The following is a 27,630-nucleotide window of genomic DNA, read 5'->3' as shown; positions in this document are numbered from 1 at the left end:
ATGGTGATACTATCAAATTACTTTTTTCAAAATTCTATACCATGATATTTTCATATTTTTTTTCGACATGGTATACTATGCCTTTTTTCAAGTTACTATATTATGACCTTAAAATTACTTTTTTCAAGTTACTATATTTTGACTTTTTTCAACATACCATACTATGACTTTTTAATGACTTTTCGTTCGACATGCTATGACTTTTTTCAACATGCTATACTATGACTTTTCTCGGCATACTATACAATGACTCTTGAATTACTTTTTTTGTAATACTATCCAATTACTTTTTTCGACATACTATACTATGGCATTTTATGATTGTTTTCCACATGCTTTACTATCACTTTTTGATGCCTTTTTTTAAGCATTCAATACTGACTTTTTTCAAAATACTATACTGTGATTTTACATAATATGCTAAGAACATTTTTGACACGATATGCTATGACTTATTTATGATTTTTTTTACATTTTAATTTTAATGCCACAGTAAACAGTTACATTTGTCATGGTATACAATCATTTTAATTTTTTATTGGCTTACTATAGTAAGACATTTTTATATAATTGTGATATTTACATGGCATACTATATTCACAAACCTGGCCGTATGGTAATGGCAAAAGAGGGTAACACACACAACCAAGCCAATTAACAAATATTTATTTTATTCAAAGAATAGCGTAAGAGGAAAACTAAACTAACAGTTACATTCATGAGTGGAAGTGCAAAGTTGTAAGGTGCAGCAACAAGCCAGAAACATCCAAAGTACAAATGAATGTCTCAGGGAGAGAGCCAGCAACTGAGCTCTGATATGGTTTTCAACCCTCATTTGGGGATGACTCTCTTCCATTTACCTCCAGTAACTGCAAAGAAAGCAGCCGCGCAAAACAAATCGCAGGCAAACAGTACAGTGAGGGCAATAAGGACCTTTTTATGGCATACAATACTATCACATGTTTTATGGCATACTAGACTATAACTTTTTCATGCCTCCTTGCCTGGTTGCATTATGTTTTTGGGTTGTCTATTCTTTTCTTGAGAATGCGCTAGCTCAGGAACTCCTGGAGGGATTTTCTTCAAATTTAAAGAATGAACTGATAAGAATTTTTCAATGTCACTGTGACCAAACAAGAGACGTTTTTGGAGATAACTAAAGCTTTCATTCATTATGACAATTGTGACTTATAGGATAAAATGATGTGACTTATAGGATAAAATGATGAGGTGATTTGATTTAAAAGGAGCAGTTCTTTAAAGGAAATCTTTCTGCAAATCAACAACTGTTTAAAAAACTAAGAACAATTAACTAACGTATAATTGTTTTTTTTCCCTTTAATAAGTGGCAAATTAAAAAGTTTTTTCTAAGGAAATTATAGCCCCACAAAAATGTGTTACCTGAAGTCAGACTATTTATTTTTAATGGATGGAAAATTAGATAGATTTGTTGTCATAGTTCTAGTCCCTGAAACAGGAAATAACCTGTTAATTGGAGAATATATCCAACTAAGAGACACGTAAATTCATGATTTTAAGAGCGAAGTTCCTTTTCTCTTTTATTGCATAGTTTTATTCATCTTTCACATGAATAATATTGCATAACCCAGTAAACTGCAATAAATTTATTATGACAAATACTGTAGTTCACACATAGCTGTGCGTAGTGCAATCATCAACAGAGTTTACACTCTCTGGACTCCCTGAAGCAGCTGGAATTTATTGAAATATAACTCCTCAAAGCATTGCAACATGCTGTTACAACAGACAAAAAGCAGCGCATTGAATATACTCAAAGCTTGGAGTGTAAAATGCATAGTTTAGTGCAGCTGGGTGTAACAGGAATCATTTCACAGGATACAAGAGCGAAAACATTTTGACCTACAAACTGCTCCAGGCTGCGTAAATGTTGCATATATGATTTATGTCTCAGATCTTCTTCGGAAAACGTACCACTAACACTTTGGTTAAAGTTTAAAATAATCAGCCTGGCCAGCTGGATATTCTTTGGTGATTTTAAAGTAAAAAAGGCACAAATGTTCCTTAAATCAAGGTGGAATCAAATCTAACAGTAAATATGATGGGAAAATGTGCAACAATTGAGTCAATTTGCTCAGGTTCATCCCACACATTGACATTTCTGTTCGACAGGGGTGTTAAGATCTCTAAATCACAGAAAAAAACGCACGTTAATAGAAAAATTTGCAAAGAATATAAAAAACGGTACTAAAATAGACAAATTCCAAATCGACCAATCAGTAACTATGTGATGGTTAGCGTGCATTAACAATCCAATAGCTGCCTTTTTTTCAAGGTCCAACAAAGTGGACGGCTTTTGAAAAATAGTTTGGCCACATTTCTATGAGCGGACCAGTTTGAAGCCTTGGCCAGTGTCCAGTATCGCTGGTGGAAACAAGTTTATTTTGAGTCTCTTTAGATATCGCAGGCCGAGGGTGAAGTACCCCGGCTGGTTCGGATCGCTGGACTGCCGACTGGCAAGCACCACCTGTACCACTGAGCGGGTAATCTGAGGGAAGTACACGCTCCAGTACCTTGTAAGATCACTTCCTGTTGGTAGGTGCAGCGTGTAGTCGCTCCAGTATTTGGAGATACCGTAGGTGGCTGAAATCGCCCGGCCGCTCTCCGACCACTGTATGTTGCTGTTTGAGTTGCAGTTATACTCCACCCATCGAGAGGTGAAGTCTCCGAGCTGCGGGGGATCCTGGTGCTCGACATCGCTCACTCGACTGAGCGTCGCTCCCTGCACAGCAACATACAGACTCTCCACCCTCTTCACCTCATTCACCCACGGCAAAGAGTTGTCACAGTCGAGCACAAAGATGAGGCGCGAGCAGAGGCTGCCGTTCCTCTCCCTCCACCACTCCAAGATCTGATCCAGGTGGAGAGCGTCTCCTCCTGAAGATTAACACAGAAACCAGCTGATTAAAGGTCACAATGAACCAAAATATGAACGAGGAAAATAATATAAGATTCTGAGGATACTAAAAATACCAATATTATATGCCATAAAACAATTCAACAGTAATTGAATGATATACCATGAAAATGCCATGAAAAAGTCATATTGTGTGTCATAAAAAAGTAATAGTATATTAGCCCTGAAAATAAGTCTTAAAAGTCATAGTATAGCCTGTCATAAAAAATGTCATAAACAAACTAAAAGTAAATTATGTCATATAAGACCAAATGGAAAGGTATAGTGTGTCATTGTTTTGTATGATAAAAAATAGTGTTGTGTCATAAAAAAAATCATTAAGTTATACAATAGGGTGCCATAAAAATTGTCAGAACACATAACTTCATTAAAAATATAATTAAAAAGTGAAACAAATTAAAATATGAAAAAAACATCTCATTGTACAGTATGACATAAAAACAATTATAGAATTGTCATAATATAGGATGCCAGAAAATGACATGAAAAATGTCATTAAAAAGGCATTGTTTATGGAGCATGGCAGTACAATGTTATTAAAGAAGTCATAGTATAGAAAGCCATAAAAATGCCATAAAAAAAGTTTCATAGTATAAAAATGTTATGGTATAGTTTGCTATGCCATGAAAAAAACAATTCACAGTATAGTATAACATAAAAAATACATCTCCTAAAAAATATTGTTAAAAAATTCATCAATGCAAATTCATCCTGTGAATTCTTTCAGATTGCAGATGTTCCTTTTATCTGAGGGACATTACTCACATTATACCCCTTTAAAATCTCACCAACGTTAAAACTGTATATGTATTTATTTACTCATCTTATAAAACAGGTGGAAGGTTTTTAAAAAGTGACTGTGAGCTCTTCTTTCATACATCAACTTGTGATACAAAGGGTAGATTGTATTTGAGGTTTTCATACACCCTTACATAAATAAACTGGGTCATTAGTTTGGATTTCCTACATTTGTGACCAAGTTTACTCTGGCTTAAAAACAGTTTGAGAGGACTTTTCAACTTATAACAACTTTCTGAGGGAAACCAGGAAAATTAAAAAGCACAGTGATACCAACCAAACATTATTATGTATAATATGATTATGCAGCGAGATGCAATGAAACAATATTGCACCTAATCCAGCTTCATTCACTTTGAAATCCCAAATTATGATAACAATTGTTAAACAATGGAATGTACAGTCTAACCTCCTCTAAATTGATCAATAAATCAACCTTTCTAATCATAATTGCTTCAACTTGATTTCCCTCTCACCTGTCAGTGCCCAGTCTCCGGACCGGTGAGTGGGGCCGCTGTAGAAGATCACGTAGGTGTCGTGGCAAGGTCCGTTTGCCACGCGAAGATCAAAGAAAGATTGTATCTTTGACCGCAGAGCCTCCAGGGTCACCCCACTGGTGGAATAGTCGGAGCCAAAACTCTCAATGAAGTGGTGGGCGAAGAAGCGCTGAATATTGTTCAACAGGCTTGTAGAGCGCGCATTCAGCTCCTGAACCTGGCTGGGAGGCAGCAGCATGGGCTGGCCGTCAAGACTACGAGGCAGACAGAATTAAAACAGAGGAGGAAGGAGAATGAATTATGTCTATTTAGCACAGGTCAGGTCATGAGTCAAAGACAACTCTACTTATACATAACAGGCCTCTTTCACTAATATGTGCATAGAAATGTTCTTTCTTTGCGCAAAAAAAATAAATAAGAGGACATGCAAAATGAACCTCCGATAATCATGACACGTTCAATTTTGTTCCCACCAACGTGCGTATGTTGGTAAATAAGAATCATTCTAAATTGACAGGTGTTCAGCCCCACCCCCATTTGTCTATATAAGGAAATATGTTCGCCTTGAGGTGCACATGGAGGAAGCAGTGAAGTTACTGTAAGAGAGAAGCGTGGCCCCAAAAGCAAAAAAGCAACACAAACAATTCAAACCAAAACCGTAACATTCAATCTGCACATCTTAATATACTCCATTGTGTCTATAGATGAATATTTTAATAATGAAAAATAATTGATGAAGATGAGTTCACCATTTTCATAACTATTGAATACATTAGGCCAGCACAAGTAAATTAACTTTTTTTGTGGCATTTATATGCTACGCATAATAAAATATTTAAAAGAAATCACAGATTTTTGGATAAAAAGTCGAGACACACTGATCTTTGAATTAGGCTCAATAATCTACAACTCATTGGTTTGAAATATTAAAATAAGGAATATAGAATTTGCCTGCTAACAAAATCTTAATTATAGATATGGAAATTTCTAAACTTGAATCACACTTGATCTTACTGTTCCCTGGAAAGCTGCACTTGACACTTCAAATATCAGGAATAAAATAAATATTTCTCTAAAGCTGGGGATCATTTTGATTTATCCCTTAGTCAATACAAAATATCCCATAATGCAATTACAATTCTAAAACCCTGGTTGAGCCAAACAGTACCTACATCTGGCTGGTATTGTTTCCCACTCTCCCAGCACTTATGCATTACACATTACCTGCAGAAGTTGGTGGGGATGACCAGTGCGTAGCCCACACAGGTTCCTCCTAAGCTTTTCCCCAGCTCGTGGAAAAGCCCGTGAAACAGAGACTCCAGATTCAGGACAAGCAGGAAGATGCTCAAAAAGATACTGCTGGAGTCCTGCAGAGCACATTAATCAATCAAATAAATGATGGCCTACACTACACTTTCGTAGGTTTTTAAAATGATATTTTGGTGGATAGGGTTTAAAATAACAATGCCCTGGACTGAAAAAGTTTAAACTCATGTGTTAACTTTTTTCCAGGAGCTTTTAACCGTATATCACATAGAGTAAGTGGAGATTGTTTATTTATGGGGGTCAAGAATTGACTTTTACTCTGAAAAACTAGGATCCAACCAGCTTTGAGTGAGTAACTCAGGCTGCATCACTTTCGTTTCCCCCAATGTCTAAATTAAGCAGGAGCTGTAAAATGCCCAGTCTGTGCTCAAAATGAAGGCAAAATGCTAACAGGGCAGTATTTAGGATAAAACAATAATAATAATAATAATAAGAAGAAGAAGAAGAAGAAGAAAGTTTGTAAAATAGCCTTTAAATCTCTTTTCTTTCTGCATTTCAGTTATAGTTATTTACTATTATTTATTTTTGTTTGACTTAAGTAAAATACTAGTTCAGGATTCAAATGTAAACTTTTGTCCCCTGAAAAAAAAGACATTGCCTCAGTGTCAAAGTGACCCTAAAGTCTAGGTATACTAGGCATAGTGTTCAGTATTACTATAGGGTATAACAAAGTGATCCGGCCCCATACGAGTCCCGGCTTTATTCACTACTTTGACTAAATTAAAATATATGAAGAAAAAAAATGCTGTGTAAGACACTGCGACATGAATCTACATTTCCATGAAAACATTTGAGCAAAATATAATTAACTACTTCAGCTGAGAACAAGAATATGCTCCTGAAATCACAAGTTCTTAATGTGAAAAGTGGATATTGTTAAATAAATAAGAAATAATAATAGTTTGTATTGTATTGTTTCATTGAAGGGACTCAAAACAACACATAGAGCAAAGTGAGACATTCAACATGTCTTTTAAAATCATAAAATGTAAACAAACATTCTTAGATTCTCAGACTTGTCCCAAAGTCCAAACCAGTGGTTTCCAACCTGTGGTTCAGGACCCCCTGAGGGGGTCACAAGATTTTTTTACTCTTCAAAATTACATTTATTTTTATTTCTTGTGGATTAATGGAAAATCATAGACATATGCAACCAGTGGGTCCCAAGTAAACGAGGTAAAGAACTGCTGGTCTTCGAAAACAAAGAAAATACCCTCACAATGCTATCTTATTGTTCTTGTATTCTACTTGGACCAAACAATGTTTTGACGAAATCAGCTGACCCACAAATGTCTTTTTGACCGAGGACATGTATGAAATATTGTCACGTTCATGTCCACGTAGAATAAAATAAAATTTATGAAATAAATTGCAGTGTGCGGGTACTTTTTCATTGTTTTCTGCAGAACAGATTATTGTTGCCCAGCAACTGCAAATCATTTATGAATGTGTCTCCGGATGATTCACTGCTGTTACATTCCCTTCATTGTAATTTTGTTTTTGTGCTCAAAGTATTTCCAAATTTGCCACATATTGTATTTATAGAGCCCTGTGAAATTCAGTACATCTGTGATAAGATACATGTTGTCTGGCTTGCCCTTACCTGCCAATAAAAAGCGGCTACGACACCAGTGGACACCAGCAAGGGCACCACCACGTCTGCAGAGATGAGGCAGAAATGTCTCATGCCCTGTGAGGCCATAATCTTGTTCAGGCCCCTGACCCCTGACCCCTGGGACGAGGACAGCCTCTGGCATTCACTGAGCTTGGTGTGAAAGCCCCACACTGTGAAGACAAACATCATGTGGCTGATGGCCCAGCAGATGGAGAGGAAAACAAAGAGTGGGATCATCAGGTACCACTGGTCCATGTCTCTCAGCTTCTGAGCGGCCAGAACGATGAAGGTCACCTCCAGCGCCATCAGAGGGAGGAGAGACAGCCGGCGCCACAGGGCCCGCCACACCAGGAAAGGCTGCCAGCGCTCGGTCACAGAGAGACCGCTGAAGTAGACATCCAGCAGGGGGTCGCAGATGAGCTGGATGAAGAAGCAGCTGAGGGCGAAAGGGTTAGTGGAGACGTTCAGAGACTTGAAGAAGACCACGCCAGTGACGACGGCGAAGCAGATCAAGTTGGCATGAGCCAGGAAAGCCTTCATCCGGAGGGCAACCATGACGGTGGCCAACGCCAGCACCAGCACCATCACGCTCAGGGACGACTGGAGCCGCAGCGCCGTGCTGGCAGCTGCAAAACCAACCAGCTCCAGCTGCTCCTGAGAGGTGAGGAAGGCCGGGCGGTGCGTTGTGTATCTGAGCAGCCTCTCCAGCAGAGCCCACAGCGTCCTCAGAGAGACGCTGGACAGCAGCAGGTAGTCAGCCGCCTGCACCTTCACCTTCATCTCCAGAGGGGCGCTGTTGAGGAAACACTGCAGCCCCAGAAGGAACCCAACCCACAGGTGGAGGAGACCCAAGCTGAGCCAGTCCATGCTGGAGGAGCAGTACACCACACCTGCAACACCCAGGACCACTAGAGCCAGAATGAATGTGACAAGAAGGGAGGTCTCTGCGGTGCTCTCCCACCGGGCGTACAGCCCCAAACACAGGGCCACCACAAGGTTCAGCCCGGACAGGTAGCCGAGCATGCGCAGAGAGGAGCGCACACTCACCTCCTCCGCGCTGAGTCGGGTCATCGCTCCCTGGAGGCAGTGGCTGACCCCGTAGCGCAGAAAGTGACACATCCTGGTAATAAAACAGAGTTATAGTTGAGTTATCCAAGATGTTTGTGTTCTGGTCTTCTGATTGGTCTCATCTGAAGAGTTTTGAAACTAACTAGGAGTCCAGGGAAACACATTTCCGCTTAAAAAGTTAGTCGCGTCAAAAGTTTCGAGTTGACAGCCGCCATGACGCTGGCTGGCTACGGTGAGTCTCAAGGGTCAAAATTGTTACATACGCTAAAAGCCCAAAGCGCGTTTTTGAAATGATATTTTGGTGGATAGGGTTTGAAATAACCCTGGACTGAAAAAGTTTAAACTCATGTGTTAACTTTTTTTCCCAGGAGCTTTTAACCGTATATCACATAGAGTAAGTGGAGATTGTTTATTTATGGGGGTCAAGAATGGACTTTTACTCTGAAAAACTAGGATCCCATCCAGCTTTGAGTGAGTAACTCAGGCTGCATCACTTTCGTTTCCCCCAATGTCTAAATTAAGCAGGAGCTGTAAAATGCCCAGTCTGTGCTCAAAATGAAGGCAAAATGCTAACAGGGCAGTATTTAGGACAAAACAATAATAATAATAAGAATAAGAAGAAGAAGAAAGTTTGTAAAATAGCCTTTGAATCTCTTTTCTTTCTGCATTTCAGTTATAGTTATTTACTATTATTTATTTTTGTTTGACTTAAGTAAAATACTAGTTCAGGATTCAAATGTAAACTTTTGTCCCCTGAAAAAAAAGACATTGCCTCAGTGTCAAAGTGACCCTAAAGTCTAGGTATACTAGGCATAGTGTTCAGTATTACTATAGGGTATAACAAAGTGATCCGGCCCCATACGAGTCCCGGCTTTATTCATGTTTTCAAGTGCTACTGATGTTGGCAAATGTTGTCTATGTATTAAAAGACCTGTCAATAAAATGCCTTCTCAATCTCCTGAATCACAACTGCCTCTTCATAACTCTAAGCAGTAACATAAAAACACCCAAGAAAAGAAACAACAGGCACCATACATTTACATTCATTTATAAAAGAGAAATACAACCATACTATAAGCACACATTGTTCTGCATTGTTGAAAATGTTGATAATGAAGATGAAACAACTCATGCAAATGAACCTAAAGAAACATTGGAAGACAAAAGCACCAATTCATCACAAAACTTCAAAGTCTGAATTTGTGCGGTACTGTAAAATGTTTTTTTTTTTTCCTTTTCTGTTAATGCAGAGAAGATATAAGCAGAGAGATGTGCATTAACTGGAAAATGAGATGGAAATGGCAACAACACACTGCATTACATCAACACTGGAAATGTTTCTTGGTTGCCATTAATATGACAAAGGAGAACTGGACAGTTAGTATATACTATTTGGCCAGAGAAGCTTGATATCTTTCTGTTTGAGAAGGTATGAGTTTCATTTTCTCCAGGGGCATGAATCTGCTTGCAACATACAATATATGTGAACAAAGAAGGCACCTTAGACCTACTATTATTATCTTGCGGGCCCACCATATTGGTTGTAAAACTGTCATCATAGGAAAATAATTACATTTCGTGACACCCTTTGGGATCAATGATAAAGTGCCACTGACAAGAACACATCAACGTAAATTCATTCTTTCATTCACACTGACAAATCCAACCACACCCACACACTTAGCCCGCTCAGGGACAGGCTGCAACACACACTAACATTTCATCTGGTAGTGTCTTTAGCTAAAACCTCCCATCGTCAGACACGGCATCCTCAGATCTGTTCTCGCTTGCTATTGCTAAAATCTACAGTTTCTCACCTGTCTCAGAGGTTCTGTATTACAAAACAGTAAATTAGTGCAAATCTCTTCCGTCAAGGTGAATTTTTCTTTGAGGAGCTCAGATCTGGATCTTTTTTTTTTTTTTTTTAGAGGCAGAGTACTTATTGTAATTTCACATCAAAGTTACAAAAATTGTGTCAAAGGATACTGGTGCTTTAAAGTCCATGTTGATATGGGTCACCGACTTGCAGTGTTGTACTATGTCTCTGCTGGAGAACAAGAAATGTATTGGAAAGCTAACAGGATATAATTAAGTCTTAATATTTGTGAGGACAACGAGAGGCGGAAAAAAAGTCTAATACCTACTTTGAAACACTCGTACCTTGTTACACAATGAGTAAACACAGTTACAGTTTCACATTAGTAAACCTAGTAATACTCCTACCGTATGGTTCCGAAAATGTTTAAAATGCTACAAATACCACTTTCTTGTAAAAGATACACAAATTATTCATAGGATGGCAAAGTTAAAATGGCATTGCCACACTTTTACACTGGACAACACCAATGTTTTGACTGTTGTTGAGAATATATATTTCAAAACAATTAACTTTTTTTTTTTTTTTTTGTGTGTGTCTTGGAAAACTAAATGCACATCAAGAATTTTCAGAAAGTCCAGCTGCATGACTGTGACAGAAGCAAGCGTACCAGTCCAGTCGTCCCATCTCAGTCTCTCCAGTGCAATCAAACTCCTGTCAGACTGCTGGGGTTGCTGTGTTTGTCTTTTGTACTAAGCAGCCTGTCAATCTAGCTTATTCAAATAGAGACCGAGTACAGAATGCAGACAAGCTGAGTTTTTGTTATTGAAAGCTGATTGGAAGATTGCATGGAAATCAAGGAGCAGGGAGTTAAGATATCCTAGGGGCATTCACTTTCCAACTCTTAAAAAACCTAGATATTTATCAAAATATATCCATCTTAGTGTGTGTGTGTGTCTGTGTCTGTGTGTGTATGCATATAGGTGTGCGTGTATGTGTGTGTACTCCAAGATGAGTGTGGATATGAAAAAATAATCTGTAAACTTCTCGCTTTCGCACTGTGCAAACTGCATTGTTTTAAGGAGGGGGGGGGGGACAAGTGGGAGAAGAATGCAGCAGGTTAAATTTGGCAGCGCAGCAGTTGAAGGGGAGGTGACAGTTACATAGAGAAAAGGAGAGGGGGAGGGGAAGTGGGATGGGGGGATGGGGGTTAGCTGGTTAAGCCTAGCTCTGAAGCAGGATGGGGTCTTCTAGCTCATGGAAGCCGGGCACCGAGCTGCTCTGGCTCTCCCCAGAATCTGAATCGTAGGGCGTGTCAGGTAGCTCCGTGAAGCCCCAGGCCACCTGGTCGTCCTCAAACTCGGAGCGCGCCTGCACGGGCACGTCGGCACACTCCTCCTCCTCGTTGGAGTGGAAGTCCTGAGGGATGTAGAGCATCTCTGGGTAGTTGCGGGACACCAGGTCGCTGGTGGTGGCCAGAGACACCTTACGGAAGGCAATGAGATGCATGTGGGAATACTTGACGTATTTGTATCGCTTGAAGCCCAGGGACTCCACCGCCACGCGCCAGCTGCGCATCATGAGGGCGTGGCGGTTTTGGTGCGAGGAGTCGGGCGTGATGATGAGCAGCAGGCCGTGCAGCTCCAGCAGCTCGTGGGCCTTCTTACAGCAGATCCAGCGCTGGTAAGGTGAGGGGAAGTAGGACAGGAGCAGGGAGAACACCACCACGTGGAAAAGCTGGGCGGGCAGCGTGTCGATGGGGTTGTGGAGCTGGCGGAGGAAGGCCTCCACCGCGTCGCTCGCCAGCTGGAGAGGCTGCTGGAGCTGAAGGTTGAGGAAGTCACACTTGTACACGCTCTGTAGGAGAGAAGACGGGCAACATTTCAGCTCTTTCAAATGCTTCTTATTTGATCTTTTGCTCCTTTTGGCACCGCCATGTAGTTTCTCTACTTGCAGCTGCAGAATGCAAGGTGCTTTTTGTAACGCTTTCTGCAGAACCTGTTTACACTTACTGTCTAACCACAACAGTGATACCCCTGCTTGAGTCATTTCCAGTCTTGTTATTGCTCTGTAATGCCGGCACTGAACAACCAGACAGGAACCCAATGCATTTTATTTGTGTCAACAAGGATTTATAAAAAAAACAAAAAAAAAAAAAAAAAAAACGGCAAAATAAGCACCCATACCTCTACTGCAGGCACTATGTCGATACCAACTGTAAGGAATTCATCAAACTTCAAGAAAGGGTTGAAGCAGCTTCCCACGTCAAGAAGGCGCATTTTCCCCAGCTGAGAGATAGAACTACAACAGAAAAGTTGAACAAGTGTCAAAACCAACGTGACTTTTCCATCCAACAATGTCTCTTTGTCTTGTAACAACCACATCGTTAAATCAACATGTCTTTTTCCCACAACAAACAAATACACCATCACATGCAGAGGCACGATACAATTTTTTCTATTGAATTTTTTTTCAACAGTATATTTATGCAAGTATGGGTGTGTATATATATATATATATATATATATATATATATATATAGGACACACCCAAACTTGTATAGCTAGAGAGAGAGAGAGATGCTTTTGATAAGGAGCCATGTCCACACATAATTAGCTAAAATGCTTGCTATAAGAAACAAGAGAAAATCAAACACCTATTTTATAATAAACATCATTTTTTGCTCTGTAAATTAACATTCAGACCAGTTACTGTATTTATCGTCCTAGGTAATGAATGAGAGTTTAGTTGCTCTAGCACTGTGTTTACCTGGGGATGGTGCTGTACGGTTGGGCACTTACAGAATCTGCAGTCAGACCCATGGTAAGCATGGCACTTTTCTCATCCTTTTCTACCATTCTTTTCATCCCGCCGTCCAAAAAATATTCTTGACAGACACTGTGAAAGTAGAATCAAAACACAACTCAAACTTTACTGTGAAAGTGACAGCGACATGTCGTGAAAAAAGCACATCCCACAGGTTTAGATGAGTCAGAGATCATTGTCATGAGATCCAAAACTGCAGTCAGCCGTACCTGCGACACCATTCGATGCGCCCCTCTCCTTCGCAGTTTTTGGTCCAGTGGTTGTCGGCTAGATTCTTCATGGCGAGGGCGTACTCACTCAGTGTCTGCTCATCTTCACAGTGCTCGCGCCAGATCTTGTCAAAATCGCCCACTGAGAAAAAGAAATAAATATATACATCAGGACAGAACTGACAAATAAAACCTCACAATCTTGAAGAGTCAATTGAGACTTTACAAGTAAGCTTAAGGCTACTGGTATAACCATGCTGAAGTCCTGTTTTTATCGTCTATTAGTCTGACACAGTTACAGCAAACATTCACGACCTACTTGCCAACTTATGTGATCTCCTTTAGCACAAACATGGCAGTACTCCTTTTGGATAAACCTTTAAAAAAAAAAGCCACATTTACTGCTCATACATTGCCTACATATTCACTCGTCTCTTGCCACCACAGAAGTGGAACTGTTCGTCTGAAAATCATCCTCAAATAGCCATTTCACAGTTATAATAAAGTCCACGAAATATCCCTTCTGCCTTTATTTACGGTTTACAGCCTGTAGCATGGACAAACACGCTGATAAGGGAGAAATCCCATGACCACAAGGAAAATCTGCAGAAATGAAAGGACAACAGGAGGAGCGGTGGTAAACAGCAGCGCTCTAGAAGCATGACCGCCGTGATTCTATGCCAAGCCTAGCAGATCATGCTTTACTTATTAACCACTCATGAGCTCTGCCAGCAGGACGACTTCTCTGTGCAGTTCTGGTCTCCAAAACGACACACTATTCTCATTTACTCTCATTATTCTTTGATATATTCAAAATAGGACTTGATCAAACATCATTTGAAAACAATACTTCATGGTTGTGTAGCATTTCTAAGGTGGACAAGTAGGACAGAGCGAAAACAAACTACACAACTAAACTTGACCTATTTATGCATTGCTTCACATAACTGATTGTAGAGAATGTGACAACATTTGTTACAGCACAAGACTGACTCCACAAATGTTACCGAAACTGCTTTTGTTGGCATGATGAATTGTTTTAAACTAGTAAAGGTTATCCTGTGCAGAGTTCTCTCTTTTTGCTGCTTGCTTTATGATTTGAGGAGAGTGAAATAATCAGATGCATATATTTGATTCAGAGGCAGTCAAATGAAACAAACCAGCCTGGAATTCAAGCAGCATACAACCTAATTCATGATATTTATGGCTTTTATACTTGCAAAGTCCAACAAATCATAAAGTCGATACAGTACAAACAGTTGGCTTTTGTTCTGCAACAATTATGTCATTATGCTTTTCTCAAGTTAACGATTTCGCACACGCTGTTTTAAACTCGTCTTTTAGTGTTTTGTCCTCAGAAAGAGAACATGAGAGTCAACAACAGCACAAAGCCTCAGTGTGGTTAGGCATTGTAGCAAGTTCCTTTTTTTTTTTTTTTTTTTTTTTTTTTTAAATCCAGGGCACTTCAGCATTGCTGATCGGCACTTTAAAAAACAAACAGTCTTCAACTTCGAGCTCAAAGCTGGAATAAACCCCTCTTTTGGTACTAAAAAGTGAAGAATCAGTTTCTTTTTTAGTATAGATTTCATATATCTGTGCTGATGTATTGTGAAAGGGTTTTCCCAAACTTCCCATTTTACATCTTATCCAGATTGACTCATAATACTAAAGAAGACTGATGTTTTTGTCCTCAGGACAGACAGGCAGCTGGTGATATACATGCAAACACACACTGACTATTGTGGAAATCCAAACCTGATAAAATCTTTACAGCTTCAAAAAGATCCATTCATTATTTTCATTTCAGTCACTTGAACACAAGCACATGAGGTAATCAAGCTGCATTTTGTTTTTGCATCTTGTATCTGGAAGCTTCGATCACAGTCCAGCAAATTTTATTTGCAAATATTTATGGGCTTTCTCTGAGTGAAGACAGATGAGGTGACCAGGACAAAACAACCCCCAGGGGAACATCATGTCTGAGAAATTGAAGTTTTACATAAACAGTAAACATCTTCTCCAACTGAGTAACACTTTTATTTGCCTTTTTTTTTGTACTTCCCCAAATTGCAGAAGCAGAAGTAAATCTATCCTGAGGTGGTATCCGGTCAGTTTGGATCTTATATAGAAATAGAATAGAATATAAATAAAGACTAAACACTTCAGTCTCTAATGTACTGAAGTGACAGCCTTAATTGTCTAAGCATAGAGGGATTGATCTTCAACCTTTTATGTTTTTCTAGTTCAGAACAACACCTAATAAAGCTGATTTGAATGTCAAAGTTGCACAAATATTTGTTCAGTCCACAGGCAATAAAGAGGCAATAATAAGTAATTCATTGTTAACAGATAGTGTCTCTCACTGGTGACCTATTACACCACATTCAAACAGTTTTTCCCCAGCAGAGAGAGAGACACACATGCATGTTTACACTGGTGACTTAAGTTGCATGTGCAGTGTGTGCAGCATTAATGTTACTGTTGAGCAGTGTGTGCAGCATTAATGTTACTGTTGAGCAGTGTGTGCAGCATTAATGTCACTGTTGAGCAGTGTGTGCAGCATTAATGTTACTGTTGAGCAGTGTGTGCAGCATTAATGTTACTGTTGAGCAGTGTGTGCAGCATTAATGTTACTGTTGAGCAGTGTGTGCAGCATTAATGTTACAGGGCCTCTCTGCAGCTAAACTAGAGCCTCCAAAAACAACAAGACTGCAGAGCTTGGCAGCAGTGACGTCACCGAGCACCATGAGTTGTCTTTGCAGGGATTACTGTTTTGTTTTTTTGTGTGTGCATTTTAGTTTTAGTAACTAGATTAATGCAAAGAGAGAGACTACGGAGGCCCGCAGGAGGTCTGCTCACCCTCTCTGTATTTCCTGCGCAGTTTTCTGTGCACGTTTTTGACGACCCCTGACAGCTTCTCCTGCTCCCTCTTGAACGGCACTTCGTCTGGGATGGGTACGTAGAAGAGCTCCGTGTGGTTCTCCGTCTCCCCCGTCTCGACATTATCCCTGAGGTCCATGGCACCGCACCGCACCGCAACGCACCGCACCGATGCTGCTGCTGCTGCTGCTTCCCCTTTTTTTTTTTTTTTTTTGCAGCTGGGGAAAAAAAAAAACCGGCGAACCGGTGCACAAGCCAATAAGACGCAAGCTGATTGGTTGAACGTCACAGACGCGCTTTGGAACTGACAGTCCGTCGTCCAATCACAGAGCCGGATTCGTACCTGTGCCTGCGTGCGTCCCGTGGAGCGTTTGAGTGCAGCTTGTAAATTCCAGAACTAATAAAGTAAATCAAACACTTCATGACATGACATAAAAAAAAAAAAAAAAAAAGGTTGTTTCTGTTAAATGTTGTTAAAGCTTCTTTCACTTGCAACTTATTTATGTGAATGCATTTGTAATGTTTTATTTCTTGTGTTTATTTTTGCTCTGACATTACTTATTACTTTAATTGTATTGTTCTGTTTTTATCTTTTTTTATGTCCATTTATTTAACCAAGAGCTAAATAGATTTGGACACACCTTCTCATTCAATGGTTTTTCTGTCTTTATTATTTTATATATTATATATATATTATATTGAAGACATCCAAACTATGAAGGAACACATATGGAATTATGTGGTAAACAAATAAATGCTCAACAAATATGTTTTATATTTTAGATTCTTCAAAGTAGTTGAATGAGAAGGTGTGTCCAAACTTTTGATTGGTACTGTATTTCTAGAAGTATTTCATTAGTAATAAACTATAGCTTTCATAGCATTGATATACTTAATGCAGGACTTTTATGCTACTTGTGATTACATTTGTACTGTGGTATAAATACTTTTATTTAAAGGTATATACAGTACCAGTCAAAAGTTTGGACACACCTTCTCATTCAATGGTTTTTCTTTATTTATTTTTTTATTTTTTTCTACATTGTAGATTAATATTGAAGACATCCAAACTATGAAGGAACACATATGGAATTATGTGGTAAACAAATAAATGCTCAACAAACCAGAATATGTTTTATATTTTAGATTCTTCAAAGTAGTTGAATGAGAAGGTGTGTCCAAACTTTTGACTGGTACTGTATATGCATATCTTTTAAAATGCTTATTCCCTATATTTCTCTATCATACACTAACACACAATTATTACTTAGATTCTAAATATTGTCAATCATTGCACAAAAGCCTTTTGGCACAGCCTTAAGAGTATACAATCCTGTCTATCTGTACACATATTGTTTGTGTATGTGACAAATGAAACCTTTGAATATTTGGAAATAACTTTTGTCCCGTGTACTTGAAGGCTACGTATGTCTCCCCCATTATGTTCAACTGCTGTAACTTGTAAATGTAAAGAAAGTTTATTTATTTCATATTGTAAACTGTATTGAACTGGGTTTTTTTAAAGGCCTTGATAGTCATTACTCAGCACAATGACACTATAAACTACATGTAAGTTATCACTACTTGCAAAACAGATTCTTCCAAGAACATGCGCATAAAAATGTTCAGTCCAACCTAAAAAAAATTGGCACAGATACACAGCAAGGACGGCTAAAGGCCTCTGCAAGTGAGCTAATCAGATTAGGCCAAGAAGTAGGATGAAGCGTGCATAATATATTTGGACTGGACATGAACATGATGTTTTGTTCAGAGGGATAGCGTGAGGAGAGGCACTTGGAAAGCCCAGATAAATAATGTTGCAATGAGTGTGATGGTAGTGCAGATTATTCAGGAGCGCTGTTTGATGAAAGTCTTAGATATCTCAAAATGAATCATTAGAATCCCCTCTGTCACACCCTTTGAAGGCGGAATGCAATCATCAAAAAAACAGGTTAAGAAATCAAGTACCAACCTAGAGCACTAGTGGTCAGATATCATTTCTTGTTAGGAAACTAAACACTACTGGATTGAAATTGTGCAGGAAAATGTATTATTTTATTCTGTTCTATTGTATTCTATTCCACAGATGATCGGGGAATCAGTGATTAAAGGTGAATGTCCATGAACACAAAAATAAACACAAGTCAACCCAGCTAAATGTTGCTCAAGTACTTATTTTGTCTACGACTTCTGCGATAAAAGTGCAGCATCTTCAGAATCAGTGTATTCCCTTGAAATCAAAATAACTATAACAATTGTATTAAATATTAAATAAATATGTTACAACTTATAAAGGGTTATTTTGATAATTATATAAATGTTTGAAATGTTTTATTTCATTCTTGTGCAATCAAATTAGATTTTTTTCTGTGTATATAGTGCCACCCAATGGTGTCAGTGTTATCTGATCCCCACATTTCCAAAGACAGATCTCCACTATACATGTCCTTTTACTTTCTAGTTAGCTGACAATGTTAACATGCATGTACATTTAGTCTGCAGTTGTCATAAGAAAGGATTGAGAGGTTTTTTTTTTGTTGTTGTTGCAGCAATGAAAAACATAATTTTAAAACCTAAATCATTTTACAGTTTTCACATTGCTTTGTCAAATGTTGAATTTAGTGTGAAGAAAAGACAACCTAGTTGTATCTAAAGCTTTATCCACACTGTATTTACATAACAACTCCTCTACTCCACAAATGTCACACAGCACATGATGGTAACTGTGTTGTTTTTTTAGCTACAGATACGCCTGCTTGTTGCACTGTCATGGGTGGGATGTAATTACACCATATAAAAACATATTCATGTTAGTGGGTATTTATAGAGCATCATCATGTGAAATTTTAAATAAAGGCTCTAAGAGTAAACAGGTTTGTAGCCAAGGAATGAGAAAGGTCTATTATTTTTGGGGTATTTCCACTTTATGTGCTAAATACTGTGTGGGCCAGTTCATACATTTTCCACAATTTCCATAATAATATATATATATATATTTATTTAAATAAACATGAAGATGTCTCTCGTACTCTTCTTAGAAAAATACTCTGGGTTTAAACGTTGATCCACATACTCATATTACATTTAATTTGTCACATCATTTCAGGTAAGATAACAAAAAGATCTCTTTTAAAAAAAAAGTAAACATGTATAACTATACCAAGTTTGTCAGATCTGATACATAATCTCTAAAAGACTATTGCAGAACTCATCTCACAAGTTTACTTGAAATACTTGAAAAAAAAAACTTCCCCTGAACACTTTAAATGGAATTTGAACTATGAGGAATGTATGGTCATTCGTTCTCTTTGCACATATACATGTGCCAGTCTATGTGTCTCACTTTTACAAAATGTTATTGTGTTTCTTTCTGTGGCTAAAAATGTTCCTGATCATCCGGCAAAAGAGAGTGGTAATCCCCCCGGTGGACTGCACTGGAATCCCCTGGCAAGAACATGACTGCAGCTGTGTTCAGCTCAAAACAAAGTTAAAAGCCAAAGTTTAAATAGGGAGCAGGAACTACATGCTATCATCATTTTCCTTCATACTGAGACAAAACAACCCAACTAAAACCACTGAACAGACACTGAAAGCTCTCTGGAAATTACTGCTTCAGTCTGAACTTGATTTATCGTGGACTGACACTAAAGACGGTATTTTAGAAATGCACATAAAATTGGGCTTGAGGTTTGTCGTTTTATTTGGATCAACTTTGCCAACTTTCCCAGAGAAAGATAAGAAAAGGATGTAATACTCCTTAAAAACTATTGACTTCTACTCTGTTCCAGGAGCTGTTTGTTCCAGCGTAAATATTGTTTCTCAGACAACACTTTGAAAACCCCGGACATAACATCCAAACACTGTGAAAATAAAGGTTAATACCTCTTATGATCAGCTCGAAGCCAAACATATTTTAAGACTGATAAGTGGTGATAATAAGATAGCTGGTTTGATCAGAATGCCACTCCTGAACATTTTAACACACTGGAAACACAAACAAGAATTCAAACCGTCAGGTCACAATTCACTTCGTTCATACTTCTTTTGAAAAGCACTGACTATAGGTTGGATTATCAGTAACTTTAAGAGCAAATAAAAGCTATTTCAAGAATATTAGCAATGCTGTTTATTTTTTAGTGAGTAAATCCAAGTGCAGTCCGGTTTATTTTAGAAAACTGTAATGCGTATTCAAAGACAAATTCAGTCTCTGAACTTTTCTTCACTGATACATTAAGCCAGTTTTAGCCACACAGACTAATATATCTCTTAATATCTACGGGGTATATTGCCATGACATTTTGTACAGACATTTATCGTCCCTTGAATACGGCTCCTAATGACCTTGGTGAACCCCTGACTAGTGCACTAACGCCAATAAATTTGACACAATCATGTTCCTCTCAGGATGCACCGTGATAATTCATTCATTTCATTTGTCCAATTCTATGTTTAGTGCTCATAATAATATGTTAGAATGCTATCGCGCAATACTAAGATGATGTTATGCACTCTGAGCTGGCTACTAGTCAGTACTGTGAACACTAATAAAAAGCCATTGTACACTACTGTGAACACTAATAAAAAGCCATTGTACACATTGAATTATTTGTCGAGTACAATTTATTAATTCCAGACTTATGAAAACTAAATGTACGCTACACAAACACAGTGATCTATAAGTGGCTATCATACACACGGCACACTGATTGGTTTAATTTGCACATCAATGGTCCGCCTGTTTTCTGTTGTCGATGCTCAGTTTTATGTACAGTAAAGCATAAAGAAAATTGGTTCATACTCTTGACAACAGAGATTTAGCATCCTCCCATAGGGAATATACAGCATTTATTCTGATATGTGTCATATTTACTTTAAATGAATGCCCATTGTCATTCACTGTTGCATATTTTTCTTCTTCTTTTTAGACCTTTACCAATAGGTCTTGTTCAAATATCTTCAGATGAAGGGAAATATCAAATGATGGTATTACTGTTTAAGGTTTATTTCAACCTTCTGTTGTTTTTTTTTGTTGCTTTGGCGGCCTCTTTTCTTGACAGTAGAGCCAAACCACTGATATCAAGTAGAGCCCAAAGTAGGCAAGAAAATCATAACGGTAGGCCACAACTAAAAATACCACAAACGAGGTGGCGTATAACAATGTTTTTGAGATATTGCTGCAGGAAAAAGTCTCTTTCCACCATGAAACATTTCTATCAATGCTCTCCTGTCCACTTGCTGCCGCTGTGGGTTGAACATCTGCTTTCTCCATTTCCTCAGGATTGTCCAGAAGGCGGTTCGGGTGTTGTTCTTCATCCTGAGACTCACTGATGGAAGGCATTCGTGTGGGCAGCGATTTACTTCTGCTTATAGAGGGCCTTAATTTTCCTGCACCAAAACCTGTGTCCTTGTTCCTGTCCGTCTGGGCCTGAGCCCCGCCGTGCACGGCCCTGATGCAGTGCATGTACAACTCCACCTCGTCGTCTGAGTCGGACTCTGCTGAAGCGCTGTCCTCGCTTGTTTGATCGTTTTCAGGTTCGTCTGTAAAAATGAACGAACTTCCGTCTGCAACAAGTGATTCGTTCTCATCTCCTGCAGCTTGTGTGAGGTCATGTGTATGATGCTCCTTGCTTTGGAAATCTTCCTCTTCGTAAAGATGCATTTCAGTTGGGATGTGTCCATTTTCTCTGCCAATTACTCTCTTGTCCTGCACATTGTTCACCGGAGCAGATGAACAATCCCTGACCTTGTTTTGTGTAATGTCTAACCTTACTTCAAAACAGCCCGCTTCATTTGGCCAGTCCTCTATCGTCATGCTCTCTGACTCTGCATCTATGATCTCTGACTCTCCAGTCTCAACAAGAATTTCCTCCTTGTAATCTGGATTCTCCTCTTCTAAATTTACCTCCCTTGGTTTTACCTGATCCTCCCACTCCACACCTGCTTCATCATCATCGCTCAGGTCTATTTCCATTTCTTCCTCCTCTTCTATCTCCTCTTCATTTTGGACATTTGTCTTTAAAATATCGACCTCATTTACCTCTGCGAATAGTTTTTCTTTCTCCAGCTCAGTCTCCTCTTGTTTCTCTCTTTTCTCCTCTTCAATCTCCTCAGCTAGATCTTCTTCTCCAGCTTCATTTGTGCCTTGAACATTTTCTAGTTCTTTTGCAACTTCTTCCCTATCTGTTTCAGCCATAATCTCCCAAATTTCCTCTCCAAACTTCTTCTTGCCCTCTGAAACATCTGCATCCTCAGCCTCGTTCTTTTTCTCTGTTGCAGCTGTGATCTCCCAAACCAGTTTGTGCTCTTTTTCCACCTCGGTTGCATCTTTATTTTCTAATGCCGTCTCTCTCCCTGCATCCTCCAATTGTCTTTGGTCTTTCCCCTCTGTTTTTAAACTCATTGCCTCTTTTTCCTCTTCACCTGCTAATATGTTTTTCTCCTCTTCTTCAACCATCATTTCCCAGTTTACGTCAGTAGTGTCTGCGAAACACAAATCCTCCTGTTGTGCAACAGCAGCTTCTTTTTCATGATGCTCTATGTTTTGTGTGTCTTCATCTTTGAGCTCCACGGACATGTCACCATGCATGTGATTCGTTATCGTTGCTTTTGTCGTTGCCTCAGCTACCTCACCAATTATCTCTTCTTCTGCTGATTGTTTTGTTTCTTCTTTCAGCGGGTTGTTCACCACTTTATTTCCTTCTTCCACATTATAAGTTTCAAGAGATATCTGAGGTCTTGTGACATCCTTTTCCTCCAAAATTTCAAAACAAGAAACGTAGCTAATCTCAGTTTCTTCCGTAGCTGAATTTTTCATGTGTTTAGGATTTAAATCATGTAAAGCTTTAAATGCTTTATCCTTCTCTGAAATTACAGTGGCTGATGTTATAGTTACTGTTTCGCAAACGTCATCCTCTTTGTTTGATTCATGTACAAGCTTACAGTCGTCTGCTGCACTATCGCTGGACTTTTGGTCTGTTTCCTCAATAACACGATCTGATACATTCTTAGAAGGTCGAAGTGACATAAGTGATGACTTGACTTCTTCTGTTTCACTGTCTGCAAGTGTGTCATCTAGATCAGTTTTAGTTTGTGTGTATGTATTTTCAGGCAGTTTGGGGTCATGGGTTAGATTGTCTTCCTGCGCTTCTCCCTGGAGATGTAAACTCTCAGCGGGTTTTTGTGGAATCAACAGATCTGTACTTAAAATGTTTGCAGTATGTGAATGTGCTACTGTGTCTCCAGAAATAGTTTTAGGAACCTCAGATGTATTTGTTCGTCTCTGGTCTGAATGTATAATATCAACTGGATACCGCAGAGTTTCTGCATGGTCCGGGATGTTGTTTGCTCTCAAGCTCAAACTTGTTTCTTCTTTTTCCACAGGAGGACTATTTGTAACTAAGCATTTTAAATTCTTAATCACATGTCCCTGAGCCTCGCCATGGTTACCTCTTGCATCTGTTTTAACACTGCAGCTTGTCTGTCTTCTTTCACAGCGAGGGTAACTTGAGTCTCCAGCATGCAGAGTAGCTTGTACTGGATTTCTCCAACCACTTTCATTTCCTACTCTGCCAAACACCTGATGATACAACGGAGCCACCACGGTCCCAAATGAGAAGCTGTTGGTCTGGCTAACACTGTGTTCACCGCTCCTTTCTGAAATATCAGGTGGTTGAGCTGCAATGCTGCTGATACATTCATTACTCGTGCTTTGCTTCTGACTGCTTTCCTCAGCTTTTGAGACAGACTTGTTGATATTTTGGCATTCTGCAGAAGCAGGCTCATCATTTGATGGGTTGTCTTGGATATCTGTGGCTCTCTCCCCTCCTGTTAATGTTGCTGAGTCAGCCAAATTGATGCTCTCAGATATCTCCGTCTCGCTGTCAGACGTGTGGTCGTGTGCGTGTGATGTATCATGTGGCACATCAGTGAGAGATTCGCTGCATGTTTCCGGAGATTCAGAAACAAAATGAGAACCTTCTGATTTACTGGCCCCCTCAGGAAATGATCGCACATCTGAGTGCTTTTGCTCTGGGGTTTCTTCTTGAGCTGCCTGGTTTTCTTTTGGAGGGGATTCACCTCTTTCAGTGTCGTCTGCTTCTCCGTTTCTCAGAGAAAAGTAGTCCTTCACCAGAGCCACCCGTGCAGCCTTTCTGCGACTTCTTCGGCTGCAGTTCTGTCTGCTCTCGGTCTGTCCATCAACAACAGGGATAGATTCATTTCAGTTTGCTCACACAACAGTTATGCTGTTTTAAGAAATGGGAGTGGGGTGACATTTAAAGTTATATCTCACACACAAACCTGCTCGGATCAAATAATATCCATGACTGCACTTTTGATTAAATACATAAGAATAAAACATTAAAATAGTATTAAAATAGCCTGTGTGACGAAATATGAAACACTGTGTCCTTTAGGTGCAGAGTAAATTATGTCTCTCTGGTACCACTCAAGTCCTGGTCATGTGATATTCTCTCAGAAAGTGCACATGGGGTCATGTAAAGTTTTCTGTTCCTCCTGCACCTACTAGACATACTGTTCTGTCACTAAGCTCGCTTTCATCAACAATAATACACCAAACCTGTCAAATCAAGTTTGAAAATAAGAGATTGATTTAATAAAAAAAAAGAAATTGTTGTTTGAGAAGAAGGATTTAGGATTTCAGAACAATTAGATCTCAGTCCCTCTTCAGCGACTATAACTTATACATATACTTCCAACTTAACCTGCAAATACAATTGATTTGCAAACACAAATTTATTGAATCGGATTTAAAGTCTGGATATTCGGCTCGCAAGTCAAAAGGCAAATAATAAAATGTATCAGTAAACTGAACTTGGGCTATATGTGCCAAGAAAGGAAAGAAACTGAAGTATTTTATAAATGTGAAGTATTTGTGGTTTTCTTTTTACTCGCCAGTAATTTCTGTCGATCCTCCTCTGAAGTTCCTGACTGTCCATCAGAGATTTGCTTGGCTTTCACAGTGTCCGCTGTATCTCCATGCTCTGTGACATCTGGAGAAAAAGAGGCATTTCAATTTATATTGAGGCTGGACTATTACAGCCGTGTCTTTTTAAAGTCCACAATTGTTTTCTTAATTTCACAATCAGCTAAATAAATATTCACCTGTTGAAATCATTTCCTGAGATGGAGCTTCCGTTGTAGAATTGTTTTCCTCAGCGGAGAAGCTCTGACTGTGAATCAATGAAATATTGATCAGTCAGACTTTTATGTGACAATCACCAAATAACAAACCACATAAGGCGGCAATGTTGAGATACTGTCATCCTTTTGTTTAAAAAAGAACATTTCAAATAGTTTTGCAAGATGTGATCTATATTGGATTTTTTTAAATCTTTGTCTGTACTTTTCATTCACAAAAAGCCTGGATTGGTTGCACATCCCCTGCACCTCACCACATATTATTCAGCAATATTATAAAGGATCTTTATACCTGTTCAAACTTAAAGAAAACACAGAACTCACATAGTCTACACCTAGATGAACCTTAAGGCTCGTAAAAGTTAAATCTTTCATTTAACAGTAATGGGAACAATCAGTCAGGCTACTATATCAGTTAAGGCAGTAGCCAATATTTTTTCTAATTGTATGGCAGAATCATGCAGAATTGTCTCCCATTTTAGGCATGATGGACATTGTCGTAATCAAATACATTGAATGTGTCTAAAAAAATCATTGGTATTGAGCTTTAAAAATCCTTATCAGTGAAACACTTTATATCCTCACCTGACAGTCTTAAGGCAGCTTTTTTTGTTCACTCTTTCCTTCAGTGGCGTTTCTTTCCTGTCTTTCATTCTCTGGTGACAGAGCAGCACGTAGTTCCTGTTGTTATTGTTGGCCCAGAATGTGCCAACTGGAGTCTCATAACGCAGACAAAAGTCAACTCTGGCTCCCTGCTCTTCAAACGGGGGCACTAGGGTGAGCCTAAACGAGAAGCGGTCCGTCAAACTGTCACTGGAACCGGGCATGTACTCTGTCAGCAGGTCAAAGTGGGTCGTCCAGGTGTCCAAAGTGGTTCGGACGTATACCGCTTTATCGAAGGAGACGTTGAGGACACGGATCACACCTTTCAGTATCGTGGTCCCCGGAACTAACTCGACGGTCTCCAGTTCCACTTTCTGCTCCCGGACTCTGACCAACAGCTCCTCAGTAGACAACGGAAGGGAGAAAGTGAGAGGAGATAGGAAGTATGCCTCTGCATCTTTACCTGCGCCCTCAGAAGCGTCAAATTCTGGCAGATTGGGTACATCCCAAGTGTCAAACTTCTTCACTTGCACCAAACTGAGGCCCTTGGCGTCTGCAAAGGACACTCTCCTGGAGCCAGACTGGGGCGGCTCAGGCTCCGAGTCGTCGTCACTTTCACAGCTCCTTCTCCGAGGGAGAGGAGAAGATTTGGGCCTGATGCCGATCACCAAATCGCACTCATCGTCGTCGTCCACTTCTAGGGGGCTGAGGGCCGGCACTCCTAAGAGGTTACAGGCCCCAGAAGGTCCTGGTTGTCCCACAAACTCCATTGGGCTCCCTGTAGGAGAGTCAGCGGGAAGTGAACTGCAGTGCTTCTGCTTCTGGCAACTGACATTCAACATGACTTAACAGATGGAGTCGAGTTACAGATGACATTGTTGCAAGGGCCAACACTATAAATAGGCCAGAGGGGACTTAAACTATGTACAGTAGTCTAAGGGGGAAAATATCATCCTCTTGCCTCTTTGAAGAAGAGAGTTTGTGTGATATAATCTCCGATATGGATTGAAATCATGTAATTATCTTACAGCAAAACAGTTCCAAAACCGAAACGTTTTTTGGACATTGTTCTTATGTAATTGTAAAGTCTCCCTGGAGAGTTGTAAAGCTATTTGTTTGACAAGCATGGGATTTACCACGGCAGCTATTATTTGTTTTGTTGCTTTTGGCCCAAAATGGGTCACATGAGGTCTGAAACAGAATAAAATGGCCTGTGCATATTGTTTAGGCCTCCAAAATAATTTCCAGTGAACAATCCTTTACTCTCTGGTGGTGCAATAACTGTGAAAGCCTGATAGATAAAAGAAACAACCATTCCACATAAGCTCATTATTTTATCTGTTTATCCCATAAGATTGATCCTGTGTTTGTACTATTTCCTGTGTTTATCTCACAGCTGTGACAAAGTGCCGTGTCCAGCTCCAGCCATGACCAAAGCGTTTAGTCCTTAATCTTACTGTGCAAATAACATACATAGTTTCACAGTGAGTAAGAGTGTTGTGTCTCAACGCAAGACTGTGAACCCGTCCTGAATTGGTTATGAACAGTATAAAAGCATGCAAAGGCTGTCTGGAAGATTATAGTTTTGTCCAGCATTTTGTCAGAGGATGTGGGATCTGATACGGACGGGATACTTCAATATCGTTAATGCCAGGAAATAGAATAAACAACGAATAAATCTTAGAAACTTCATACATGGAAGAAGAAAAAGTGGGATGTGACTTCAGATATACATTTACAACAGAAGAGAGCAGCAGAGAAATTATTGAACAAGAAACGGCTGCAATAGCTGTAAGTAGCTATAAGAGCGTCCTCAACAACCCATCTCATCCTCTACATAACACCATCAGCTCCTCAGGCAATCCCTCTTCTGAGGA

The 27,630-nt window shown here is 39.4% G+C and overlaps 3 protein-coding genes across 4 annotated transcripts; all 3 read right to left on the bottom strand.

Moving 5' to 3' along the window:
* Nucleotides 1-650: 650 nt before the first annotated feature.
* LOC129108054 (transmembrane protein 168-like) lies at nucleotides 651-9,168 on the bottom strand. Its single transcript, XM_054619698.1, has 4 exons — nucleotides 7,181-9,168; nucleotides 5,476-5,618; nucleotides 4,231-4,505; nucleotides 651-2,916 (listed from the first exon to the last, which is right to left on the bottom strand). Exons 1-4 carry the CDS (start codon nucleotides 8,309-8,311, stop codon nucleotides 2,360-2,362), a joined length of 2,106 nt encoding a protein of 701 aa, XP_054475673.1. The 5' UTR covers nucleotides 8,312-9,168; the 3' UTR covers nucleotides 651-2,359.
* Nucleotides 9,169-9,292: 124 nt separating this feature from the next.
* On the bottom strand, nucleotides 9,293-16,198 carry bmt2 (base methyltransferase of 25S rRNA 2 homolog). Of its 2 annotated transcripts, none has more exons than XM_054619700.1 (5): nucleotides 15,971-16,198; nucleotides 13,112-13,253; nucleotides 12,846-12,974; nucleotides 12,263-12,377; nucleotides 9,293-11,933 (listed from the first exon to the last, which is right to left on the bottom strand). In XM_054619700.1, the coding sequence occupies exons 1-5, from the start codon at nucleotides 16,128-16,130 to the stop codon at nucleotides 11,301-11,303; spliced, it is 1,179 nt and encodes a 392-aa protein (XP_054475675.1). In that variant the 5' UTR covers nucleotides 16,131-16,198; the 3' UTR covers nucleotides 9,293-11,300. The 2 variants fall into 2 exon arrangements, with proteins under 2 accessions (XP_054475675.1, XP_054475674.1); XM_054619699.1 differs by lacking the exon at nucleotides 15,971-16,198 and adding an exon at nucleotides 13,431-13,707.
* A 4,407-nt stretch (nucleotides 16,199-20,605) lies between these two features.
* On the bottom strand, nucleotides 20,606-26,629 carry LOC129108639 (protein phosphatase 1 regulatory subunit 3A-like). Its single transcript, XM_054620514.1, is given in 6 exon segments — nucleotides 20,606-22,925; nucleotides 22,992-24,179; nucleotides 24,905-25,002; nucleotides 25,115-25,182; nucleotides 25,736-26,596; nucleotides 26,598-26,629. Coding segments are annotated over 6 exon segments (4,176 nt in total). The 3' UTR covers nucleotides 20,606-20,996.
* Between the last annotated feature and the right edge of the window lie 1,001 nt (nucleotides 26,630-27,630).

Source organism: Anoplopoma fimbria, chromosome 19, assembly GCF_027596085.1.
Source record: "Anoplopoma fimbria isolate UVic2021 breed Golden Eagle Sablefish chromosome 19, Afim_UVic_2022, whole genome shotgun sequence".
Taxonomy (NCBI): domain Eukaryota; kingdom Metazoa; phylum Chordata; class Actinopteri; order Perciformes; family Anoplopomatidae; genus Anoplopoma; species Anoplopoma fimbria.
This window is presented reverse-complemented; position numbering and strand designations above follow the sequence as displayed.